Source organism: Syzygium oleosum, unplaced genomic scaffold (assembly GCF_021117445.2).
Source record: "Syzygium oleosum isolate NSW1041296 unplaced genomic scaffold, Sole_v2.1 Sole_v2.01, whole genome shotgun sequence".
Taxonomy (NCBI): domain Eukaryota; kingdom Viridiplantae; phylum Streptophyta; class Magnoliopsida; order Myrtales; family Myrtaceae; genus Syzygium; species Syzygium oleosum.
Genome location: NW_026607485.1, coordinates 10,324,793 through 10,345,743, shown reverse-complemented (window position 1 = coordinate 10,345,743; position 20,951 = coordinate 10,324,793). Strand labels below are relative to the sequence as shown.

The window sequence follows — 20,951 nt, the reverse complement described above, 5'->3', positions numbered from 1 at the left end:
CCTCTTATGGGTTTGTTTTATCCAACACTTTTGGCTCCAGATGTATATCCTCCACCACCTCATTCTTGGTGAGCGAAATTGTTACGTCTGAGAACTTTTCAGATCAAGTTTAATCTTGATAAAACTTCTCTAGCATGGTGATTGTTTTGCAAGGTTCAATGATTATCAGACATGCTAGAAGAAACTTGGCATTTTGATTATCCCAGACGACCGGACATGGCGGATAGCCTCTATCCTGGGTTTAACATCGGATTGCCAATGTGGGACAGCTATCCGATATTTCAAACAAAACGTAAGAAGAAAGAGAAGGTTGGCCTTGCTGAAGCAATCACTAGTAGTATTCTTTCAACCGTAGGTCCTTCACAATTTCTTCCATTCTGTTTGCAGGGAGTGTCATGTGTTATGGATCATAGTTTTTATATTACTTTGACGAGGCGTATCGATCTCAAGAGAAAACTGTTCTGTAGTATACAACTGGTGAGTGTCGTGCACACCCTGAGATGTTCTTTGAATTGCCATATATTGACTTGGGAATAATGACTCAGTTTTGTGATTTAGATTGGTGGAGTGGCTTTGACTGAGGGTCTCATTCCTGCTGTAGAAGAAAGGTTAGTTTGGCTTATGCTTTAAACATTTGCAGAATTGTGGCCTTTTAACCATTGTTGCGTGGTGACAAAATTTCATGTTTGACTCTATATAAACAGGTGTTAAGAGCTTTGTCTATGCTGAAAGAAAATTGATGAATTTATTATTTACAGAAATCTGCCGGAGTAATACCTCCTTAAATTAAGATATTGGCATCTTTTCTTGCAAAAGTTCAAAGAAGGAACGCATTAACATGGACGATGAGCCCAAAACATGAATAATATTTGAAGAGTTAATACCACGAACAACCCCAAACTAGTACACCTGTGACAAATTTACTCCAAACTAATTTTTTAACCACCAAAAATCCGAAACCGGTACACATATGACAAATTTACCTTAAACTAATTTTTTACCACAAAAAATCCCAAACTGATACATTTGTGATAAATTTACCCTCCATTGAATTGAATTAATACAAAAAAAAAATCACAAACTAGTACATCTGAAACAAACAGAGGGTAAAACCCCAAACTGGTACATTCATCAACTGTCATGTATCATTTAACTAAGCAATTTGACAATAAAATTTAACGGAAACTAACGGAGAGTATTTGTCACTGGTGTACCAGTTTGGGGTTTTTCGTAATCAAAAAATTAGTTTTTGATAAATCTGTCATAGATGTACCAATTTGGGATTTTTCGTGGTAATAACCCATATTTGAAAGCCTATGTCATTGTTATATGTTAATTGCTTTCATATAATTGATGGTTTATCCTGCATGAGCTCCCTTTTGGTTTTGCGATCTAGTTTATGTATGACTTTAGTCTTTTGGGCTGTTTATGTAAATGGGTTTGCACCCTCTCGGTGCCCTATAGTTGAACTTTTTCGATTTATCAAGCAAAAATCGTCTTTAGGACTTGCAATGACTATCTACAAAATTATTTTAGGAAAAACAGAGAAAAAGCGCACTTCTGGTTTATGTATGCTCCTTTGTTTTCTGTAATCTTCCATTTAAATAGAAGGAATTTTCTTTGGAGAATTTAAAAAAAAAATCCGAACCTTGGGTCAATAGTGATGTGTCTGAGTGCCTATGGATTATGGCGTTATTGTCCAGTAATTTGCTATTCTTTTTCCCTAGGTACATTTCTATAGAAGTTCCATAGCCTAAAATTGTTTCTCATCGCTAGTTGATTCTCTTGTTACAAAGTATTGCATGCAATTCCTTCAAATGAAGCAATTGATACGGTCGAGGTCAGTATGCTCTTTCCTTCAAATGAAGCAATTGATACGGCGGAGATTATCTGGTCATGCAGCTTCAATTTCATCGTATTGGCAACCACATGATAAGCAGCATATTCAGCATAATGTTCAAATGTTAAATGGGTCGATTTTGTGGATGTTTTTTTTTTCTTGAATGGCATAAAGGACGTCATTCTATCTATGCTTCTAAGTTGTAGTTGCCAAATTTCTTAAAAACATGTCTCATTCAAAGGTTGAGCCTTGGTTTTTTCTGGCGTCTCATTTCTATCACATGACTTGAGCTGGCCACCATCCATCTCATGCTTTGAAGGGTTCTGTCATACAGGTTAATTAGATGTGCAGTATTCTTAAGCTATGACTTACGAACAGTGCACGTGAGATAGAGAATTCCATTAGTAGAACTGAAATTTTGTGCACTTCTAGATTGAGCAAAATGAGTTGTAGTCTTTTGTTTAACACAGGATATGAACTCCATGCGTCTACAACAGGTTTTGCAAATCTAGAACACACCCTACTTCTGTGTCATGGAAAGGTGGAGCGGTAAGGTAAGCATCGTAGCATAACATTCTCTCACTTTTTTTCTGCGAGAAGATGAATTTTGTCTAACATTTGCACAATTCTTATCTTCTTGTAACTCAGTTCCATTCCCACTGGGCAGAATTTGATCTCAAGAGAAAATGAACAAAAGTGTGTTGGCGCCTCTCTCTCTCTCTCTCTCTCTCTCTCTCTCTCTCTCTCTCTCTCTCTCTCTCTCTCTCTCTCTCTCTCTCTCTCTCTCTCTCTCTCTCTCTCTCTCTCTCTCTCTCTTGGCGCCTCTCTCTCTCTCTCTCTCTCTCTCTCTCTCTCTCTCTCTCTCTCTCTCTCTCTCTCTCTCTCTCTCATGTTGTTTTTCAATCTTTTTCTGATGTGGTGGTCACGTGGTGCTGCATCAACATTACATTGTCTGCGAAAAAAGAGGAAACATTAGTCAAATTAAGGGAGGAAATCATGATCAACATAACAAGAGAAAAACAGGAGTAACGGCCTACAGCGGTTCCATATGCACGAGAGTCGAAACCTTAAGCCTCATTTGTTGTTATGTTTATGGGAGGAAATTAAACTATGGCAGGTGGGAATGGAATTGACCAAATAAGAAGATAAAGCAGGTGCAAACGTTAGGTGGGATGAAAGAAAGACAGCATTTGGTCCTTGCCAATGTTGGGGTTTCGTGAAAGACCTCCACGGCAGTCCCAAAGTCGTTTGGAGTTCACTTCAATCAACCTCCACAGCAGTATCCTGTTAATGGCATGCACAATGACAGTCGAGAGAAGAAGACGGAGAAACCGAGGGCATACAAACAGACACGGTTTTGAAGAATTTCCACGTACAGACACGCAGCTGTCCACGTAAACTCAATTTGTGGCTGGCACGAATGGTGTACAAACCACGAGTGGGCAAAGTCTAATGTCGCGGATGACTTTTGGAAGAGTCACCAATGGACAAATTCCGAGCTTTGACATGCCCGAAATCGATACGGCTTCCCCTAGCTAGTAGTCTATCTCGTGGCTTGACTATGAGGCAAAAGCAAAGCAGGTTGCCCCGTTTGTTCAGAGAGAATTCCCCCCCCCCCCCCCCTTTTCCGCTTTCATTTTCGTGAAAATAGTACGTGAAAAAGAGCGTTTGGTACTGTTTCCCAAAAAAAGCAGTTCCCAAAATCGTTTAAGCGATTGTATAGTTGATCAGCAGAACACCACAAGAGACTGCCGACAAAATGCTCTCTACTGTTAGTTGGTTGGGAAATTCTTGGTGTATACACTTGGTATGGCGAGGTACCAATACATATATTTTTATCGACTATGATCGGACATCGATTACACAGCTTGTGTGGTTAATCTAATCACGTTGCGTGGTTACGTAGTTTGAAATTTACAATTAGCAAATAGTGAAAATAGGAGTACTTGTACCATTTACGCATTTGAGTTCTCAAACTTTTATTTCGTTCATTTTGGAATCAAAACTTGCATTAAAAAGCATCTGAGAGATTTGTTTTGCTCCATCAATTTCTGATGAACAGAAATCATAGCTGGCTTCTTTAATTCCCCATAAACATAATAACAGATTGCGTGAAAATATGACTACATGTTCATGAATTCCCTATGTGCAAAAGAGAAACATAATTTATTAATTATCTTTTTTTACTAATCGAGTCATCAGAACATTTAGATGTGATATCATTCACTAAATTATGTCTTTGGCTTTATTGTCACAAAATATGGATGACCCCGGAATTAATTATTTTCATAAGTCTCCCAACTCTAAATTTTACACGTATTCTTACATATGACGGCAATTATGGAGTTATTTTCTCATTGATTGAAATAAGGATCCTCAAATATCTTGATATACATATATAAAACCATTTAAACATTACTTCGGAAAGGTCTTCGTATCAAATTAATATATATAGAGAGTGCTACATATGATAAAATATTTATCAAAAAAAAGACTAAACAAGGTGCAATATCAAATTTTTAGAGAAACTAAAAGATTGAGAAAGTTTTAATTGTTAATTCTTCTTGGTTATGCAGCAACGCTTTAGTTAATATTCTAGTACAGAAGATAAAAGGATGGTTTTAAAAACATGGCATGTTGACCCTTGTCAATTTTGGTAAGGTGATCTAGTGAAATAGTATTCTCTTATTTCTTTTATTATTTGGATAAGAATTTTCCTTTCTACACAAGAAAGTTATTACAAGTTTTCATTATTTTGTGGGATAAAGCTCATTTATGCAAACACGATTATGAATATACTTACATATTTTTCCCAAGGCTCATTTATGTTATCCAATTCTCAATAAAGTTATTATGAGGATAATTCAATCAATTGCTTAACCATTTCCAATAAAGTTATTTGAGCGCATTTGGGTTTTCGTTTGGAAACTGCTCTCAAAACGTACGTGACCAAAAGGCTTTTTCAATACTATTTTCATGTTCAAATGAAATTGAAAACAAAACACGAGAAAATTTTCTCTAAACAATACAGGGCAACCTCCTGCTTTTTTTACCCATAGGCTTTTGGTCTTTCCTCTCTCTCTCTAGTCCCCTTTTTGTTGACCCCACGCGTCATTCACACCACCAAACAATTGCACAAGCTTATCTTCTTATTGCTCAATTCCATTCCCACATGCAGATGCCGTTGGGCCTTGCTATATAATCGTGCATGAAGTTCACCGCCAAACCATATAGTCTCACCACAAATGCATCAGCTCCGCAACCTCCTCTCAAACACTCGTCAACCCCTTGCTTTCTCTTTTTGGAAATGGCGGAAGCAGTGCTCTTCAACCTCGCCACCGACATACTGAAACTCGCTGGTTCCATCACCAATTCGGAGATCAAACTTGCATGTGGTACGAGAGATGAGCTCGACAGTCTCGAGGGCACCGTCGAGACCATCCGAGCTGTGCTTTTGGATGCCGAGAAGCAGCGATGGCGCAACCACCAGGTCAAGCTCTGGCTCGGGAGGCTCAAGGACGTGCTGTACGACGTACAGGACTTGGTCGACGATGTCACAACCAAAGATCTGAGGCTGAAGGTCACTCCCGGCAACAAGATGTCGAAAGCAGTACGCGTTTTCTTCTCTAAATCGAATCAGCTTGCACACCGCCTCACAGTGGCTAAGGAGATTCAGGAACTTAGGAAGAGACTGGATCGGATTAAAAAAGATAGGGAGTTCCGTTTAGAGGAGCATCAGAGTGAGGAAACAATGGCCATCGCGAGAGGAAGGAAACCTGAAATTTCGGCACCCGACGAACAAATAATCGGTAGGAAAAAGGACAAAGAAAAGATCAAACAACTTTTGTTTGATTCCTCCTCTAGCAAGAGTGTGTCATTTGTTGCCATCGTTGGTAAAGGAGGTCTTGGAAAAACCTCACTTGCACGACTAGTGTGCAACGATGGGGAGGTAGAAAAACATTTCGATCTTAAGATGTGGGTGTGTGTATCTAATGTCTTTGATGTGAATTTGATTATCAAAGAAATTCTTAAATCAGCAAACTGTCAAGATCATGAGAATAAATCCTTAGACCAATTGCAGAGACTTCTTCATGAGACTCTAGGCAAGAAGAAATATCTGCTTGTTTTGGATGACATGTGGAATGAAGTTCGGCTCAAATGGTTGGAGCTTGGAGATTGGCTAAAGGGTGGTGAACGGGGAAGCAAGATACTTTTAACCACTCGCAGCCACACTGTTGCCAAGGTCACAGATGAAAAGTCAGCTATCTATAATCTACAAGGCCTAAGTACAAGCGAGTCCTGGGATCCATTTAGGGAAGTGGCGTTTGGAGATAGGCAAGCATCGGTAGACCAGAGATTGGAGGAGATGGGAAGAGATATAGTTAGAAAATGCGTCGGGGTTCCCCTTGCCATTAGAACTATAGGAAGCCTTTTGTACGGCAAAACGGAAGATCAGTGGAACCGTTACAGAGTGAAGGAACTTCCAGAAATACCAGAAATTGATGTGGTTGATAATGGAATTATGCAAGTTGAGTTACGATCATCTCCCGTCATGCTTGAAACATTGTTTTGCATATTGCTCATTGTTTCCAAAAGATCATAACTATGAGAAAGAGATGATGATACATCTTTGGGTGGCACAAGGCTTTATTGAGTCACGCAACGGGAGGATAACCTTGAAGAGGTTGCCGACAATTACTTGTCAGAACTACTATGTAGGTCATTCCTCGATGCTGTAATCAAACTCGATGATGGCGAGGTTCTAACTTTCAAGATGCATGATCTCATGCATGATCTTGCCCAAAAAGTTGCTGGAGGTGAATGCAAGATTGTTAATTTTAAAGGAGGAGATAATGATAGAGGAATTCGACATGCGTTGTTTATTTTGGAGATTTTCTCTGAAGAGAAAATGGTGTCCCTGCTCAAAACATCCAAATTGCGGACGTTTCTCTATTTAGGAGGTGAATACTCTGTACTCAACTCTCCCAAAGTTTTCTCTGCGTGTAGACGTTGTCGAGCGTTGGGTTTGGACAATATAGATATTCCTCTCCTTCCTTCCTTCTTTGGAAAGTTGAAGCAGTTAAGTTTCTTTATATTTCTGCAAACCAATCTATCCAAAGTTTGCCGGATTCAATTACGGATTTGGTGAACTTGCAGATCCTCAAACTCATTAGATGTGGGAACCTTAAAACATTTCCAAGAGATTTGAGGAAATTGGTCAACCTTAGGCACCTCTCAATTGATGGGTGTGACTCACTGAGCCACCTACCACCCCTGAGTGAACTCCCTTCCCTAAGGACGTTGATTCTCAAAGACTTGGATGCGTTGGAGTTCCTTCAACAGACAAGTGACCCGGAACAATCCAATACTACACGCCCCTTCTTCCCATCTCTTGAGAAATTGTGCCTCCACTCATGCAGCAACTTGAAAGGATGGTGGGGAAGAAGGCAAGTAATAAGAGCATATCAAAAGCATCGATTAGACAATTCACGTTCATCCTTCCCAAAACTTCGGTCCGTGGAGATATGGGACTGTCCCCACTTGAATTTCCTGCCACCATTCCCCCAGGTGGAATACTTGTTCACAGATAGCACGAAAATGTTGGAACAACAATTGATGGTCAATCCAAATTGCCCATAAGAAGCAACAGTGGGATCCACATTCATCCCTTTCTCTAAACTAAAGCATCTAGTTCTTTATGGTAGGGATATGGAGCCCTCGATGCTCGAGACTCTACTCCGATTAGCCAGTAATCTCGAGTCCATGGGCCTCCACTTTTGCAACCTAAAGAGTCTCTCTCGTGGCATGCAGCACCTTTCCTCGCTCCAGGAACTCAACATTTTTTGTTGTGGAGGACTCGATTTATCGTGCCAAGAAGACGAGCATGGCACCCAATGGCGATTCCTTACGAAACTTCGTGTTCTTAAAATCGCAGGTTTTTGGGATTTTGTGGAATTACCCGAGTGGATTCAACATCTCACAACTCTGCAATCTCTCGAGATTTCTTACTGTGAGATTATGGAGAGTTTGCCGGAATGGATTGGAAATTTGTCTTTGCTCGAAAAGCTTATATTATATCACTGTCCGAAATTAGAGCGTTTGCCATGGCAGATGCGCAACCTCACACAGTTGAAGGAATTGAGAATCTTTCATTGTCGGGCTCTGAAAGAGAGGTGCCTAACAGATGGCGGTGAAGATTGGCCAAAGATTGCGCACGTTCGGGTCATCTTTTGGGGGGATTAATTGTAACCACGAGCTTAGTAGAGACACGAGAAAAGACTTATCACCTATATATATCGAGTGTTCCTTTCAACTATTTACCTTCTTTATTATTTGACTCCGGCTTTCGAGTCGTCGCTTGCTCTGTCGTGGCTCTGCTCACCGGAGTCGAAGGCCAAATCGACGGTAGGAACAGTTCTTTTCTCTCTCTCTCTTTCTCTTTACTGCAATATCATTTTCACTGTGAATGTATATTTGTTGGGGATGTGTTTGGATTATGAATTGAATGTGATGCAGACATTTGGATTCTGAATTGAGTGTTATGGAGACATTGCATTGCATGATATGATGAGCAGCTTCTTTGTAGCTGATTGATTGAGAGAAGAGAAGACAACAATGACGTCCATTGCGAGGTTCCGTTTGACTTTAGAACTATGCGGTCCTTAAAAATGGAAGGAGAACGTCATTAGCTCATGAGCTACTACCACTTGCTTAGAAAAAATGACAATGCTGTTTAATAATGGCTGATTCTTTGGAGGAACGGGCGGCTAGTACACAAGCTTTGCAGTTTATGGCAAAGAAATCTGTCAGGACAGAGTTGACCATGGATATATGACAAGTCGGTTCGATGTCGTCTTAGCTCTTGGATCAATCATTGCGTCGTCTTAATGCGATGCTGACTCGATTACATCAATTGGGTTTCAAATATGTCGCATCATAATGGAAACCTGTTGTATCATAGAAAATCCAGGAAGTGTACATAAATTTTTGCCTTGCAGTTGATTCTGTTGAGCAAGTTGAAGGCTGGCAAGAATTCCACTTTTTATCCTGCCGCCAATGTACGAAGTCGAAATCCAAAGCTGAACCAAACATAAATGTTCTTGAAAGCGCAATTTTTTTCTCGCGGTAGATTAGTGATTTAACTGTCATACGAGTATCCAACGCAGTTTCATCTAGAGTTAGCATCTTTCTTTCGATTTTAAAGGGGTATGTGTTAATCTTCCTCTCCCTCTATTTTGTGTTCTCTTATTGGTTCTGCTTTTGCTTAGAAAATGATCTTTGTTTTTGAGAGTTGTGTTCTCTTTTTCGTTCTGCTTTTGTTTAAGATGTAATGGGCAGTGTAGTTTGGAAGCAGAGTCTCCTTTTAGATTGGTGGGTTGTCTGCTGATGTTAATTCCTCGATCGGTCCATACAGCCTTGAAGGTGGCCAAGGAGTGTCGCCAAAGAAGCATGCCACCGACACTCTTGGGCCTCTTTTGTTTGCCATACTCGGTGCTCGACGCTCTTCAAGTGGTCGTTTGTTATGAGCTACGAATGCAACAATTAGTGAACCGTTCTTGATCCGTCAGTTCTCAAGTTAGAAATGAAGGAACATTATTTCTATGTACTACTGTGATTGCAATCTTAATGTTGATAAATACTATATCTGCAAAATATCTAGAACCGACATTGACCCCTCATGTTAAAAAGCATTGTTTTCAACGTACATCTGTCTCATTCAGACAATTTTGAACCTGTCAATACGAGGCTAGCATGATTTAACAAAGTTAGAATCAAGTTTGGATGAGTCAAATAACTCTGTTAGGATACTTGATGCACAAACCATTTGTGAATGGTAAACGCGGATTAGTCTTATCAAAGAAAAGCGTAGATTGTGAAGACATGATGTTATTGCTATAGGGAAGATGCCATGGTAATTTAATTCCTGAATTCTCAAGAGCTCTTCAACTAACTTAGCATATGAGAAAATACAGTAATAAAGGCGATAAGAGGATCGCAGTGTGTCGACCAATCAAAACACGGTTTCAGAAAAGTTCAGAGATGAACAATGATGTCTGGCCAAAGCTACTTACCTGCAAAAGATCTCCAATGTCGATCACTAGTGCTCCAGGGATTGGAGGAACGTCGATCCACTGGTTCTCATGAAGCACTTGAAGTCGTCCAATTTGATCTTGCAGGAGAATTGTGAGGAAGTCATTGTCTGAATGCTCTGTCACACCCAGGGTCAACTCGGGCAATGGGCAGAGCGGTTAGTAGTGGCACATGATCGCGCGTCCCTTTCCACACTCCATCTCCCTCAGGTGACTTGGGTGGAGTCCTAGGGCTTCTGATAAGAGCTCAAACAGACGAGAGCCCAGTCTCATCGCATGCTTTGAGTACTCCACCAGCATTTTTGTGCCAGAGATGTTGCGATGCATCAGAAAACTGAACTAGAGCTACTGTAAAAGTATTGTCGGGCGGCCGGACGACGAATATGCAGGGGACTTGGGTGATCCCAGCGTCCACAAGGCCTTTGACTCCAGCTTTTGTCTCGTCGAACGCTCTCAATTTGCTCGCTCGGTCATGTTCATCGTCTATGGAAGTGGCCACAGGCATTTTCCAACAGGCATTTTTGCCCGATAATTGGATAGATTAGACTTCAACGACGGGATTCTCATTTTTATATGGACAAACATGATTGACCGAACTATAGGACGTGTAAAGAGCTAGGGTGTGCAAAGGAACCGGAAACCGCTCGGACCACCCGAAATCGAACCGGACCGGGCCCGGAACCGGCGGTTTCCATGGGGACTAGTCCGGTTCCCTGTTCCAATTTAGTGGAACCGGTAAGTATCGGTTCGGTTTCTGATTCTAGGCGTGGAACTGCCCACCCGCCTACCCAGACCGGACCGGACCGGACCAGTAATATATATATAATTTTTAAGGAAAATTTTCAACAAAAAAAAGAAAAAAAAAATTAAGAAAAATGATAATCCTAAAATCCCTAATCTAAAGCTCAATGCTCATCAACTGAGTATTGTCACGTCTCACTCTCATCTTGTCTGAATCGTGTCTCTATATCTCACTCATGATCTCAACTCTCAAACTCAACACCTATCGACTCACGGCCGCGCCTCCGATCGTTCATCGCCTCCCTCTCTCGCTTTCGATCACCTCCATTTGTGTGAAGCTTGATGAGACCAGTTCCATGGACCCACTCGGGAACCGAACCGGACCGGCGGTCCGGTTCCTGGGTGGATCCATTGAATCAATGGGCAGTTTCAATTTTTCAAAATCAGTCCTTAGTAGGCGGTTCTCGATTCCATGATGGAAACCGCCCACCCAGACCGTGCTCATCCCTATAAAGAGCTCGTATATGTTTGCTTAACTATAGAATCATTGCATTAAATAATGAAGCATGATGTAATATAAAAAGAGATCAATTAGTTACTTAAATATATTTATTGAAAACCATAAGTAACAGATTAATTTCTTGATAAGAGAAAATCCGAATTTATTTCATTCATTCCTTACTGGGAAAAAACCACCAAAAACCCCAAACTTTCCCACTTGTGACACATTTACCCCGAACTTTTTTTTGTAACACCAAAAACCCCAAACTTTGTTATTTGTGACACATTTACCCCGATATACATTGTCCATGGGCATTTTCGTCTTTTTAGCTTTTTCTTTTTTTTTATTTTTTTTTTCTTTCCGGCGAGGGCGAGCCCCACCCGACGCCGGCGAGGCTCACCCGCGCGGCGCGTCGGCGAGCCTCGCCCGGCTGGGCGAGGAGGGCGAGGCTCGCCCGACGCCGGCGAGGAGGGCGAGGCTCGCCCGATGCTCGGCGAGGCTCACCCTCGCTGGGCAAGCCTCGCCGGCGTCGGGCGAGCCTCGCCGGCGTCGGGGCGAGCCTCGCCTGGCTGGGCAAGGGAGGGCGAGGCTCGCCCGACGCCGGCAAGGCTTGCCCGGGCGAGGGCGAGCCTCGCGGCGTCGAGCGAGCCTCGCCGGCGTCGGGCGGGGCTCGCCCTCGCCTCGCCCGGGTGAGGGCGAGCCTCGCCGACGCCGGCGAGGGCCCCCTCGCGGAAAGAAAAAAAAAAGTAAAAAGAAAAAGAAAAAGCTAAAAAGACGAAAATGCCCATGGACAATGTATATCGGGGTAAATGTATCACAAATAATAAAGTTTGAGGTTTTTGGTGTCACAAAAAAAAGTTCGGGATAAATGTGTCACAAGTGAGAAAGTTTGGAGTTTTTGGTGGTTTTTTCCCTTCCTTACTCCATAGTTCTTTTTTCACTTATATGCAGAAACGCGATTGATGCACGCTCGATATTGGAAGAGCACGTGAATTAATGGCTGATAATACGATGACTGTTTGAAATTATAAACAATGTAAAACGCGGAAATCCAAAATTAGAAAAGATCATGTAACATGCATTCCTATTTTCCAACACATAAGTCACCCTTGAGAAAAGTACTGAAAACAAAATTATCCGATTAGTGTTAAAATTATGACATCTAAACAAATACAAAATCTTCGTAAAATCCAACCGCAAAATTAAATTAAAATAATCTCAAAATGTTGCAATATTTCTATTTTATGTAGTTTACAAAAAACCTCTCAAATCATAAGAAACATGTACACCAACATATTTGAAGCTACTTAGAGGAAGCACGAGAGCTCAACTAGTGGTATAGTATGCATAAGCATAACACCCCCAAAATCGATGGTGAAATATCTCATTTTGTTACCAGTAAATTGAGAGTTGAAATCACATCCGATGCCAATGTTGCACGAGCCATCCCTATGCGTGGACAAAACTTTAACCGGTACATGTCGACGCATGTGATTTACACATACCCATGAAAAATTAGTCTAGTAAAGGATTCCAATTCTTTGTGTTATGATCTTCTTAGAGAAAAAAATATTAAGAATGTGTTTATTTCGCGAAAAATATATAGTTCAAAAAATATATTCTTAAAAATGATCACTTATGTCACTTACAAAGATTAATGAATAAAAAATTATTTACATCATTCACGAAAATATTTAATCATAAATTATTATCAATAATGAAGATATTTTTCGATGACTAATTATTTATTTCGAGTTATACAAGTGACTATTTGTTTTCGGCGAAATAAGGTGAAAGCCCGAAAGTGAAATCACGAAATTGGATGGTGACCTCCGACCCGACCCGAATAAATCTTTTGTTTCTCTTACGCTTGAGCCTCGTTTCGTTAGCAAATTCGAGAGAAGACTGTCGCGGGGGCAGGCAGCTTCTGTCTCAGTTGCCACTTCTCTTTCGCTCGGACAAGAAGCTCTTCGACCTCGCTTCGCTTCGCTTCGGCCATGGTGATCATCCCCTCTCTCTCTTCCAATGACTGTGCTTGAGTCGTGGAGCTTCTTCACTGAATCTCTCTCTCGCAATTCCCTTTTTTTGTTTTTTGGGCAGGACTACTTGAAGACGGCGATTCCTTCGCAGCTCATCTCGGAGAGAGGCTCCAATCTCGTCGTCATCAACCCCGGTACTCCCCCACTCCCTCTCTCTCTCTCGTATTGAATTCAATACCTCGATGCGTTGTGTACTGTAAGCAGCTTGAACGCGCCTCGTTTCCTTGGCTTTTTGTAGGCTCTGCGAACATCAGGGTGGGCCTCGCCCAGCAGGACGCGCCTTTCACCCTCCCTCATTGCATCGCCCGGTACACCTCCCAGGTCCCCAAGCCAAACTTGCAAGATCAGGTCCCACGATGTTCCTGACTTCCCTTTTTTTTTTTTGTTGGGTTTTTCCGTGGGTGTTTTGGTTTTGGCATTGTGGGGTTTGATGGTTTCTGAATTCGTTGGGTTTTCCTTATGCTGCTTTGTTGTTGTTGTTTTGGAGTTTTTTAGATGCTCAATTCTCAAGTTACGACGGCGCAACACATGGAGCGAGAGAAGGCTTATGATATTGTGAGTTTGACTTCCTGCTGTGCCGTTTGTCTTTAGTTGTGACAACATGCAAATGCCTTGAAATTTTTCATTTTTCTCATTATTAACATGCGGGCTGGTGTATCTCAGATAGCATCGTTGTTGAAGATTCCCTTCTTGGATGAGGAGGTCGCGAACAGCAGCTCTTTCCAGCGCAAGGTTTGCAAGTTTTCCAAAAAAGTTGTTGACCTTGGTTCTTCATCACCCGAATTGAGCTGCTTTCTCGCTTCTACTTTATCTTTAAAATGATATGGTAGACTTAGAAGAGGCCACTTGTGTGAACTTCACTGTTTTCATCTTCCAATTATCTTTTTATTCTGTCATTTGAGTTGGCCACTTGAAGTTTCGGTATTTTAAGGCGATTCTCTTGACTTGTTCTTTGTTTTCATCATACGGTATTTAAGATAATGAAGTGTGTTCATTCTGTCGTCTGAGGAAGTTTTGTTTCTTTGATGGTTAGTAAAGGACTTGAATGATTTTGATGTCTTTTTATTGATAACTCAAGTATTTTCTCTTCACTTGTTCTATGTAAATCTATACTGCATCGTTATCCTAGAGGAGACTGCAGAGTCACTGCACCCTTGGATTTAGTATATTCTCGAATTTAAGTACTGTCAGGTCAATTCCTGCGCCCCAAAAACATAATTTATAAATAATCCCATCCAGCGCAGCCCAAAAAAGAATAGAAGTCCGCCCAAAGCGCTTGGATGTCTATGTATCTATGTGAGGTCGGGTATATGAATGGCCTTTGTTTTGCAGTCGTCAGTTTCTAATGCATCATGATATTTGATATTGGAGTTCGTCCATGATTTTGTCGGGCAAACCATTTCCTTGTCAATTTGTTTTCGCAGTGAAAGAAAAACTGACATACTTGTTTCACAGATGGGACGTGTTGATGGTTATAATCCACAGAATGTTAGGAAAGATTCAGTCTTTGCTTGGACGGATGTGTATGAGAAGCAAAGTTCGACTCCGGTAACAGGTCTATATATAACTATTACTCTCAATTCGTGGGCTGATGATTCTTCTGAGTTTGTTGTCTTCACTTTGGCTCATACCTTTTACTTTTCTCTTTTTTCGTTGTTATCTGCTTCTGCTAATTGATATGTCATAGACTCAGAACTTAAAACCGCTCTGTCAGATCATGTACGGGTCGTCTATGCAAAGAAATTGGCAAGATATTCCTTCCCTTTTCTAAGATTTGAAGTAGTATAGGCTTCAGTGGATTATATGGTCATTACAATATAAGATTCTTAGCTTTTGTCTGCACCGGAGCATGTTTCCAATATACTAGATGCCTAGGATAACGGCACTCTACCATGAAACGGTGATCTTCTCTATGTTCATTTTGGAACTAAGTAGAGAAATTATACAGTAGCTATAAACTAAAAATTCCATATGATTGTTTTGTCTCTAAATTGGAGTATTAGGGATGTTAAGTAGCGTAGATCATTAACATGCAATGAAATGGAAGCTGTCATCCAAAATGTAGATGGCTAGCAGGATGGTGCACTCTGTCAATGTTTGAAACTTCTGACCGTCAACCTTCAAACATGTCTGAAGCTGCTTTTACACACAAATGCTTGTTATGATTATTTCTCCTATGAGCATACTTTATAGTTCTGCCTCCCGTACAGAAGTGGCTGTAGCTGCTTATGTTTTTTAGCAGAAGTATCCAGCTTCAATGCTCCTAGCCTGTAGTCAGTCTACTAAAATTGCTATGTTGGTTGTATTGGTGCCTTGGTTTGTTTAAGGATGTATGGAGTTGATAGGGTAATGGGTTGTTTTCATTATTGTCTTGTTTATTCGAGGATATGTGGAGTTGGCTCTCAGCTGGAGCAAAGGTCTTGGCGTTTTATAAATAGTCGATGTTGCTAAATGATCTACAGAGTGAAAAGTGGAAGCATTCTTTTTTTTCCCTCCAACTATGTGTCCCTTGCATTTCTGATTTCCGAGCTATATGCATTATCAAGGTTACTTTTTTATACATGAGTTGCGTAATGCAGTATGATTATTTTTTATGCTGATATTGAATCTGCAGCAAGTCTTTAGTATGTGCTTTTGTGTATGACTTGCACCTTTGCTTTGCAGATATGTCAAAGGATAAAGACTTGCCTAGTACTTCGTTGGACCAACATGAAGGAATGGATATGGACGTAGGTGAACATAAATACAGAAGTTTCATTTGTGGCGAGGAAGCTCTGAAAATATCACCCACAGAGCCTTACTGCTTGCGCCGTCCTATCCGAAGAGGTCATTTTAACATTTCACAAGATTATCCTATGCAGCAGGTGAGATACCCCTAAATATTATGCATTGAAAGAAGTTGCTGTCTGATTATTACTTAGTTCCACTCTTTCACTCCTAGAAGGTGTAAATTAAGTACGTTGCTTCGTTAGATACATTGGTATCTATAGCCTCATCAAGAGTCAGCTCTAAGCATGCGGCAAAACACCTGTAATATAAAGTATTGCAAGCATTTGTACATAATACAATAGTAGTATGGATTGGTGAAGTAGAAAAGGAATGATATTGTAAGATGTTGCTCATCCCAATAATCTTTCTTCGCAGGTATATGAGGATTTGCATACTATCTGGGACTGGATATTGGCGGAGAAATTGCATATACCCCAATCTGAAAGGAATATGTATTCTGCTATTCTTGTGGTGCCAGAGACATTTGACAATCGTGGTACTTATTTGCATTGCTTTCGTTATGTTCATGTGTTTATATTCACTAAGAGTTTACTATTAGTTTTTCCGCTTATGCATTTCATATGATTCTCTGTGTTGTAAGTGGATGCATGAACCTATAGTTGGTTGAGTATAAATAGAGAAATGATAGTGGAGTTTCTTCCCATGCTTCTTTATTTTTTCCTGCAGTTCATTTGCTGATTTTACTTTTTTTTTATCTTTAGAAATCGATTTCTTTTTTTTTACTCTATGATTGAGAAGTAGTATACCATTTCTGTAGCTAAAGATTACTCCAGAAAAGGACCTTTAAGATCTTCAATTAATGTAATAATCTTTAGGTTGACAATAGGAAACTTAAATTTGATGGGATTAATGCTTTTTTGCGGATATTTTTGCATCTTGTTGAGCAATTGGTTCCTTTTCTTAATCTCTAAAGCATGGATCAGTAGTAAATTATTTTGGTCCTTTTTGCTTCAGGAGTTTATCCTAGGCGCAATTTAGGTGTCTTTGACATAGAACTTTGGTTATAAGGTTGAGTTGTATGTTTGATCTTATATCAACTGCTTCCCACCTTTTTTTCAAGCACTCTATGATTCTTCAAATGGTGGTGTGTCGGATTCATATTGCAACATAGCATTTCTGTGAGAAAGCATAAGATAGACTAATTGTATAAGAGTTACGGAGGGTTGCCACCCCTGTTAAAATGATTCTCAATAAAAGACCTCTTCAAAAATCAATGAATAAGTTTTGAAGTAAACGCCTCATTTGCTTCTCCTATAAACTACTGATGTTCTCTCTCTAAATCAGCAATAATACTGCTGGGAAAATTGAATGGAATCCTTCAATCTCTTCTTCTCCTTGCTTTTGTTAATATGCATTCTTATCCATGCCCAGAGCTCATTCTTGACCATGGCTGTTAGGATCCGATCCGGACTGTATGATCTTATTTGAAACGTAAGAAATGATTCAAATCTTAAGTAGGACCTTAATTAGCTAGGATCTTTACATGGTCCTGATCCTAGGCTAAAAAGTCATAGGATCGATGCGATCCTACTGATTACACCAATCCAATCTTGACATACTTCAACCTTGAAATATGTATATCCTAATATCTATGTAAGAGAAATATAGATTTTTCTTGTGCATGAAGTATATAAACTGTAAACTCACATCATTTGGAGTTTTATCATCACACGATGTTCATAATTATTAAATTCAGACGACTATTCAAAATATTTGTATTGTTGGTGTAATTTTTAGGATCTTACGATCCACAGCCTGATGTTACGATTCAATCCCTTAGACACCTTCATTGTTAATAAGTAGGATTCCGATCCTAACAACCTTGTTCTTACTATAGAAAACTCATCCAAGAAAGCACCAACAGTGCTAAAGTAGTGTTCCAGAAATGTCATGCCCTTGGGGAGTGGCCTAGTAGTAATTTAACCATCTCTAGGGCATATTTATAAAGAAAGCACCTAAACTAGAATCAAAGCGATTCTGCATGTTACTGATTGTCAAAATGCTATTCAAAACTGCCTTCTTGTCTAGGGAGAGAAAGCTACTCTTCGAGGAACTTCCTTTGCTAGATCTACCTTGATGGGAAATTAGCCTCCTTGCTCAAAAGTGTCACTGAAATGACAGATTAGTATATGGTTTGATTGAAAATACCTGCTATAGATTAAGACCTAATGATCCTTATCTTCAATGTGATTCACACCGTCAAGATTGTAACGAAGAATGAAGAAATACCACACCGTCTCAATTCCCAATCTTAAGCGCTCCAAACGATATTCGATTTCCATCAGGTTCTGTTGTGACCAGTATACAAAAAGTCAAGATTGTGCTGGCTTGCTACAAGCCTTAAAAGAATTGGGGAATAACTGTTTTACGAGTGATTTTACACTTGAACCACCATGCCGGAAGGAGATAGACTACTGTATACTTAATAGATTATGATGGATTAGCTATCCTTCTCTGATCAACTTCCAGTCTATAAGTGTTCCTGCTCCCTTCAAAATCATCCATGCTATGCAAGAATTTCTGTTGTCTTAAGTAGTTAAGGTAATTCATTAGGTTTGAGAATGCGGTTTAGCTTAAGTAGTTAAAGAGTTCTGCGTTATCCCATTTATTGAGCTGAAATTCTGTAAGCTTAGACATGTTGCTGATGGAAGAGGTATTTATCTAGATTCTTCACTGGATTCTTCATCTTTAGTTATATGCCTTTCCAACTATACTTTTAAGACATGAAATAGTGAATGCAACATCAACGGATGAAGGATGAGTTGCATCTGTGCCTTGAGTGGGTGGTATCCCTTTTCCGCCTGTGTTCTAAATACATCTTTTGTTTGGTATAGCAAAAAGGTTTTTCTATGGCAATATTTATGCAAACAGCTTGCCTTGTTTTCTTGTAAGTTCAGCATTTTGCATTGAATACATGTATCCAGAATCCAGAGAATGGGTTCCTGGTTGTTTTCTGTTTTTCTTTGCCAGGGAATTTAGCAGATTCCACATTGAATTTTCTGTTTTCTCTGGTTTCAAGCAGAAATTAAGGAAGTGCTTTCTATAGTGTTGCGGGACTTGCAATTTAGCTCCGCTGTGGTACACCAGGTTGGGAACCTTTCTGCCTTCCGATGACTTGCAGAAAATTATTCCCATTTATGTTAACTGTGAAAGATACTGTATGATAAAATAGTTAAATCGTACAATAGTATGTGCTCTTAGCATGTCTTACAGCTTGTTTACTTTGCACGGCAATAACTTTTTCCAAATGCATGTTTTTTTCTCTTCTGTGCTTTATATGCTCCAAATTGTGTTTTGAGTCTCATGATGTGATCAGTGTCCTGGACAAATATTTAGGTGACTATACATTCCACTGTTTTCTCCATTAGTAGACTATGAATATTATATTGACCTGAACTGATTCCTCAGGAAGGTCTTGCTGCAGCTTTTGGGAACGGTTTGTCAACTGCATGCATTGTGAATATGGGAGCCCAGGTGATATCGGTCATATGCATTGAGGTACTTGTGGTTCTTTTACTTTTTACCTCCATTGGAGTGTACAAGTCTTGCTTTTGGTGATGCAGAGCAGATGATGCAATGCTAATCATTGCCTCCAAGCTTTTGAAGCAAATTCACCAGTCATTTCAACATAGATTGACCTTAGATATAACACCATTTCATAAATCAAAGGAAAAGAAACCAGAGCTATCCTCATTTGTGTTTGTGCGTGACCCATGATCAGAATAATTATATGTGAAATCCACATTGCCCTGTAATTATTGTGAAAGACAGTGCAGTCTCCACTTTCAACATCATTCCTGACTTGTTATCACCAATACCAGCAGTGAGATCATTGTGTTATAAATTTCTTGTTCCACCATCTCTCATTTTGTTAATGATAGTGTCACCTCCAAATTAGTGGATGAAAACTGAATCAAAATGACGAAGAAATATTGTTTAGGTTTGGATTTTGCCTATCATCGATTATGCGACAAAGGTAACCTTTGTAAACAGGCACTCTCCTTTTCTAGACCACTATGATACTGTGTTTCTTATGTCTGATTTACATTCTTCTGGTAAACAAATAACCCTCGGGGGTGCCAATATTGTATGAACAACAATGAAACGAATTAGACTTTACACATTCTGCTTGGACTTTATATCTACTGATGGCTTAAAAACTATGATATATTATGTAGCACTGAGTTAATGAAGGAATTGTCTTTTTTAAATGTCAGGATGGAGTGGCTCTACCTACCTCCGAGAAGACATTACCATTTGGTGGAGAGGTGCTGCTTACTATTTGTCATTGTTCTGGGCTTACTGCAGTATATCTGCATTAGCCTAGAGACCATCATATGCAGAATGTTTAAAGTTGATTTGCCTCACCACCTTACATAATTGAAGATTCCTTTTTGATTTGCTTGAAGTATGTGAGGCTGGCTCTAATTATTTGGCTTCACTCTAGAGATAGAGAGCTTCTGACAAAAATTTTATATTTTTATCTTGAGATAACTTAATTCAGCATGCAACTATTTATTATTTGTCCAATATATCTACTTTGTTGTTTTCATTGGACTTGAAACTATTTCATGAACATCAACGATTATGATATTGATATGTAATTTGGTTTCAGGATATATCCAGATGCCTCCTATGGACCCAGAGGCATCATCAAACATGGCCTCAAGTTCGCACAGACATGTTGACCAAGCCTATAGACATGTTGATGCTAAACGAACTGAAAGAATCATACTGTTACATCCAAGTAAGTCTCATTTGGTAATTAAGATTCAGTGTTCATAAAAATTCTTATACTCGTGAGCACTAAGAACTTATATCTATGCTCTACTTTTAATGGTAGAAACCCCATGTGAACGGGGATTTATTTTGTTTAGGAACCATATGTATGTATCATTGTATATGCAGAAACATGTGTTGCGTGCTCTCTTTCAGGCAAGTCGTGTCAT

General features: G+C 39.9%; 4 protein-coding genes across 7 annotated transcripts in view; 3 read left to right on the top strand and 1 right to left on the bottom strand.

Moving 5' to 3' along the window:
* Positions 1 to 20,951, top strand: part of LOC115677682 (actin-related protein 9) — a 57,094-nt gene that overhangs the window by 32,253 nt on the left and 3,890 nt on the right. Inside the window, exons 1-12 of one of the 4 annotated variants that reach the window (XM_056313155.1) lie at positions 13,046 to 13,173; positions 13,274 to 13,346; positions 13,451 to 13,560; positions 13,708 to 13,767; positions 13,876 to 13,944; positions 14,668 to 14,767; positions 15,877 to 16,076; positions 16,357 to 16,477; positions 19,025 to 19,089; positions 19,411 to 19,500; positions 20,220 to 20,270; positions 20,618 to 20,749. In XM_056313155.1, the coding sequence (XP_056169130.1) occupies positions 13,171 to 13,173; positions 13,274 to 13,346; positions 13,451 to 13,560; positions 13,708 to 13,767; positions 13,876 to 13,944; positions 14,668 to 14,767; positions 15,877 to 16,076; positions 16,357 to 16,477; positions 19,025 to 19,089; positions 19,411 to 19,500; positions 20,220 to 20,270; positions 20,618 to 20,749 (1,074 nt within the window). In that variant the 5' untranslated portion in view covers positions 13,046 to 13,170. Of the gene's footprint in view, positions 1 to 13,045; positions 13,174 to 13,273; positions 13,347 to 13,416; positions 13,561 to 13,699; positions 13,768 to 13,875; positions 13,945 to 14,667; positions 14,768 to 15,876; positions 16,077 to 16,356; positions 16,478 to 19,024; positions 19,090 to 19,410; positions 19,501 to 20,219; positions 20,271 to 20,617; positions 20,750 to 20,951 lie in introns of those variants that run through there. The other 3 variants (XM_056313158.1, XM_056313164.1, XM_056313160.1) reach the window with 3 other exon arrangements.
* LOC115667958 (putative disease resistance protein RGA3) lies at positions 5,132 to 7,895 on the top strand. The gene has a single exon (XM_056313180.1). It carries the CDS (start codon positions 5,148 to 5,150, stop codon positions 6,441 to 6,443), a length of 1,296 nt encoding a protein of 431 aa, XP_056169155.1. The 5' UTR covers positions 5,132 to 5,147; the 3' UTR covers positions 6,444 to 7,895.
* Positions 6,615 to 9,400, top strand: LOC130139230 (putative disease resistance protein RGA3). The gene is made up of 5 exons (XM_056315766.1): positions 6,615 to 6,812; positions 6,998 to 7,287; positions 7,546 to 7,631; positions 7,776 to 8,013; positions 9,166 to 9,400. Exons 1-5 carry the CDS (start codon positions 6,615 to 6,617, stop codon positions 9,398 to 9,400), a joined length of 1,047 nt encoding a protein of 348 aa, XP_056171741.1.
* LOC130139218 (1-aminocyclopropane-1-carboxylate oxidase homolog 1-like) lies at positions 9,538 to 10,435 on the bottom strand. The gene is made up of 3 exons (XM_056315722.1): positions 10,184 to 10,435; positions 9,913 to 10,068; positions 9,538 to 9,573 (listed from the first exon to the last, which is right to left on the bottom strand). Exons 1-3 carry the CDS (start codon positions 10,433 to 10,435, stop codon positions 9,538 to 9,540), a joined length of 444 nt encoding a protein of 147 aa, XP_056171697.1.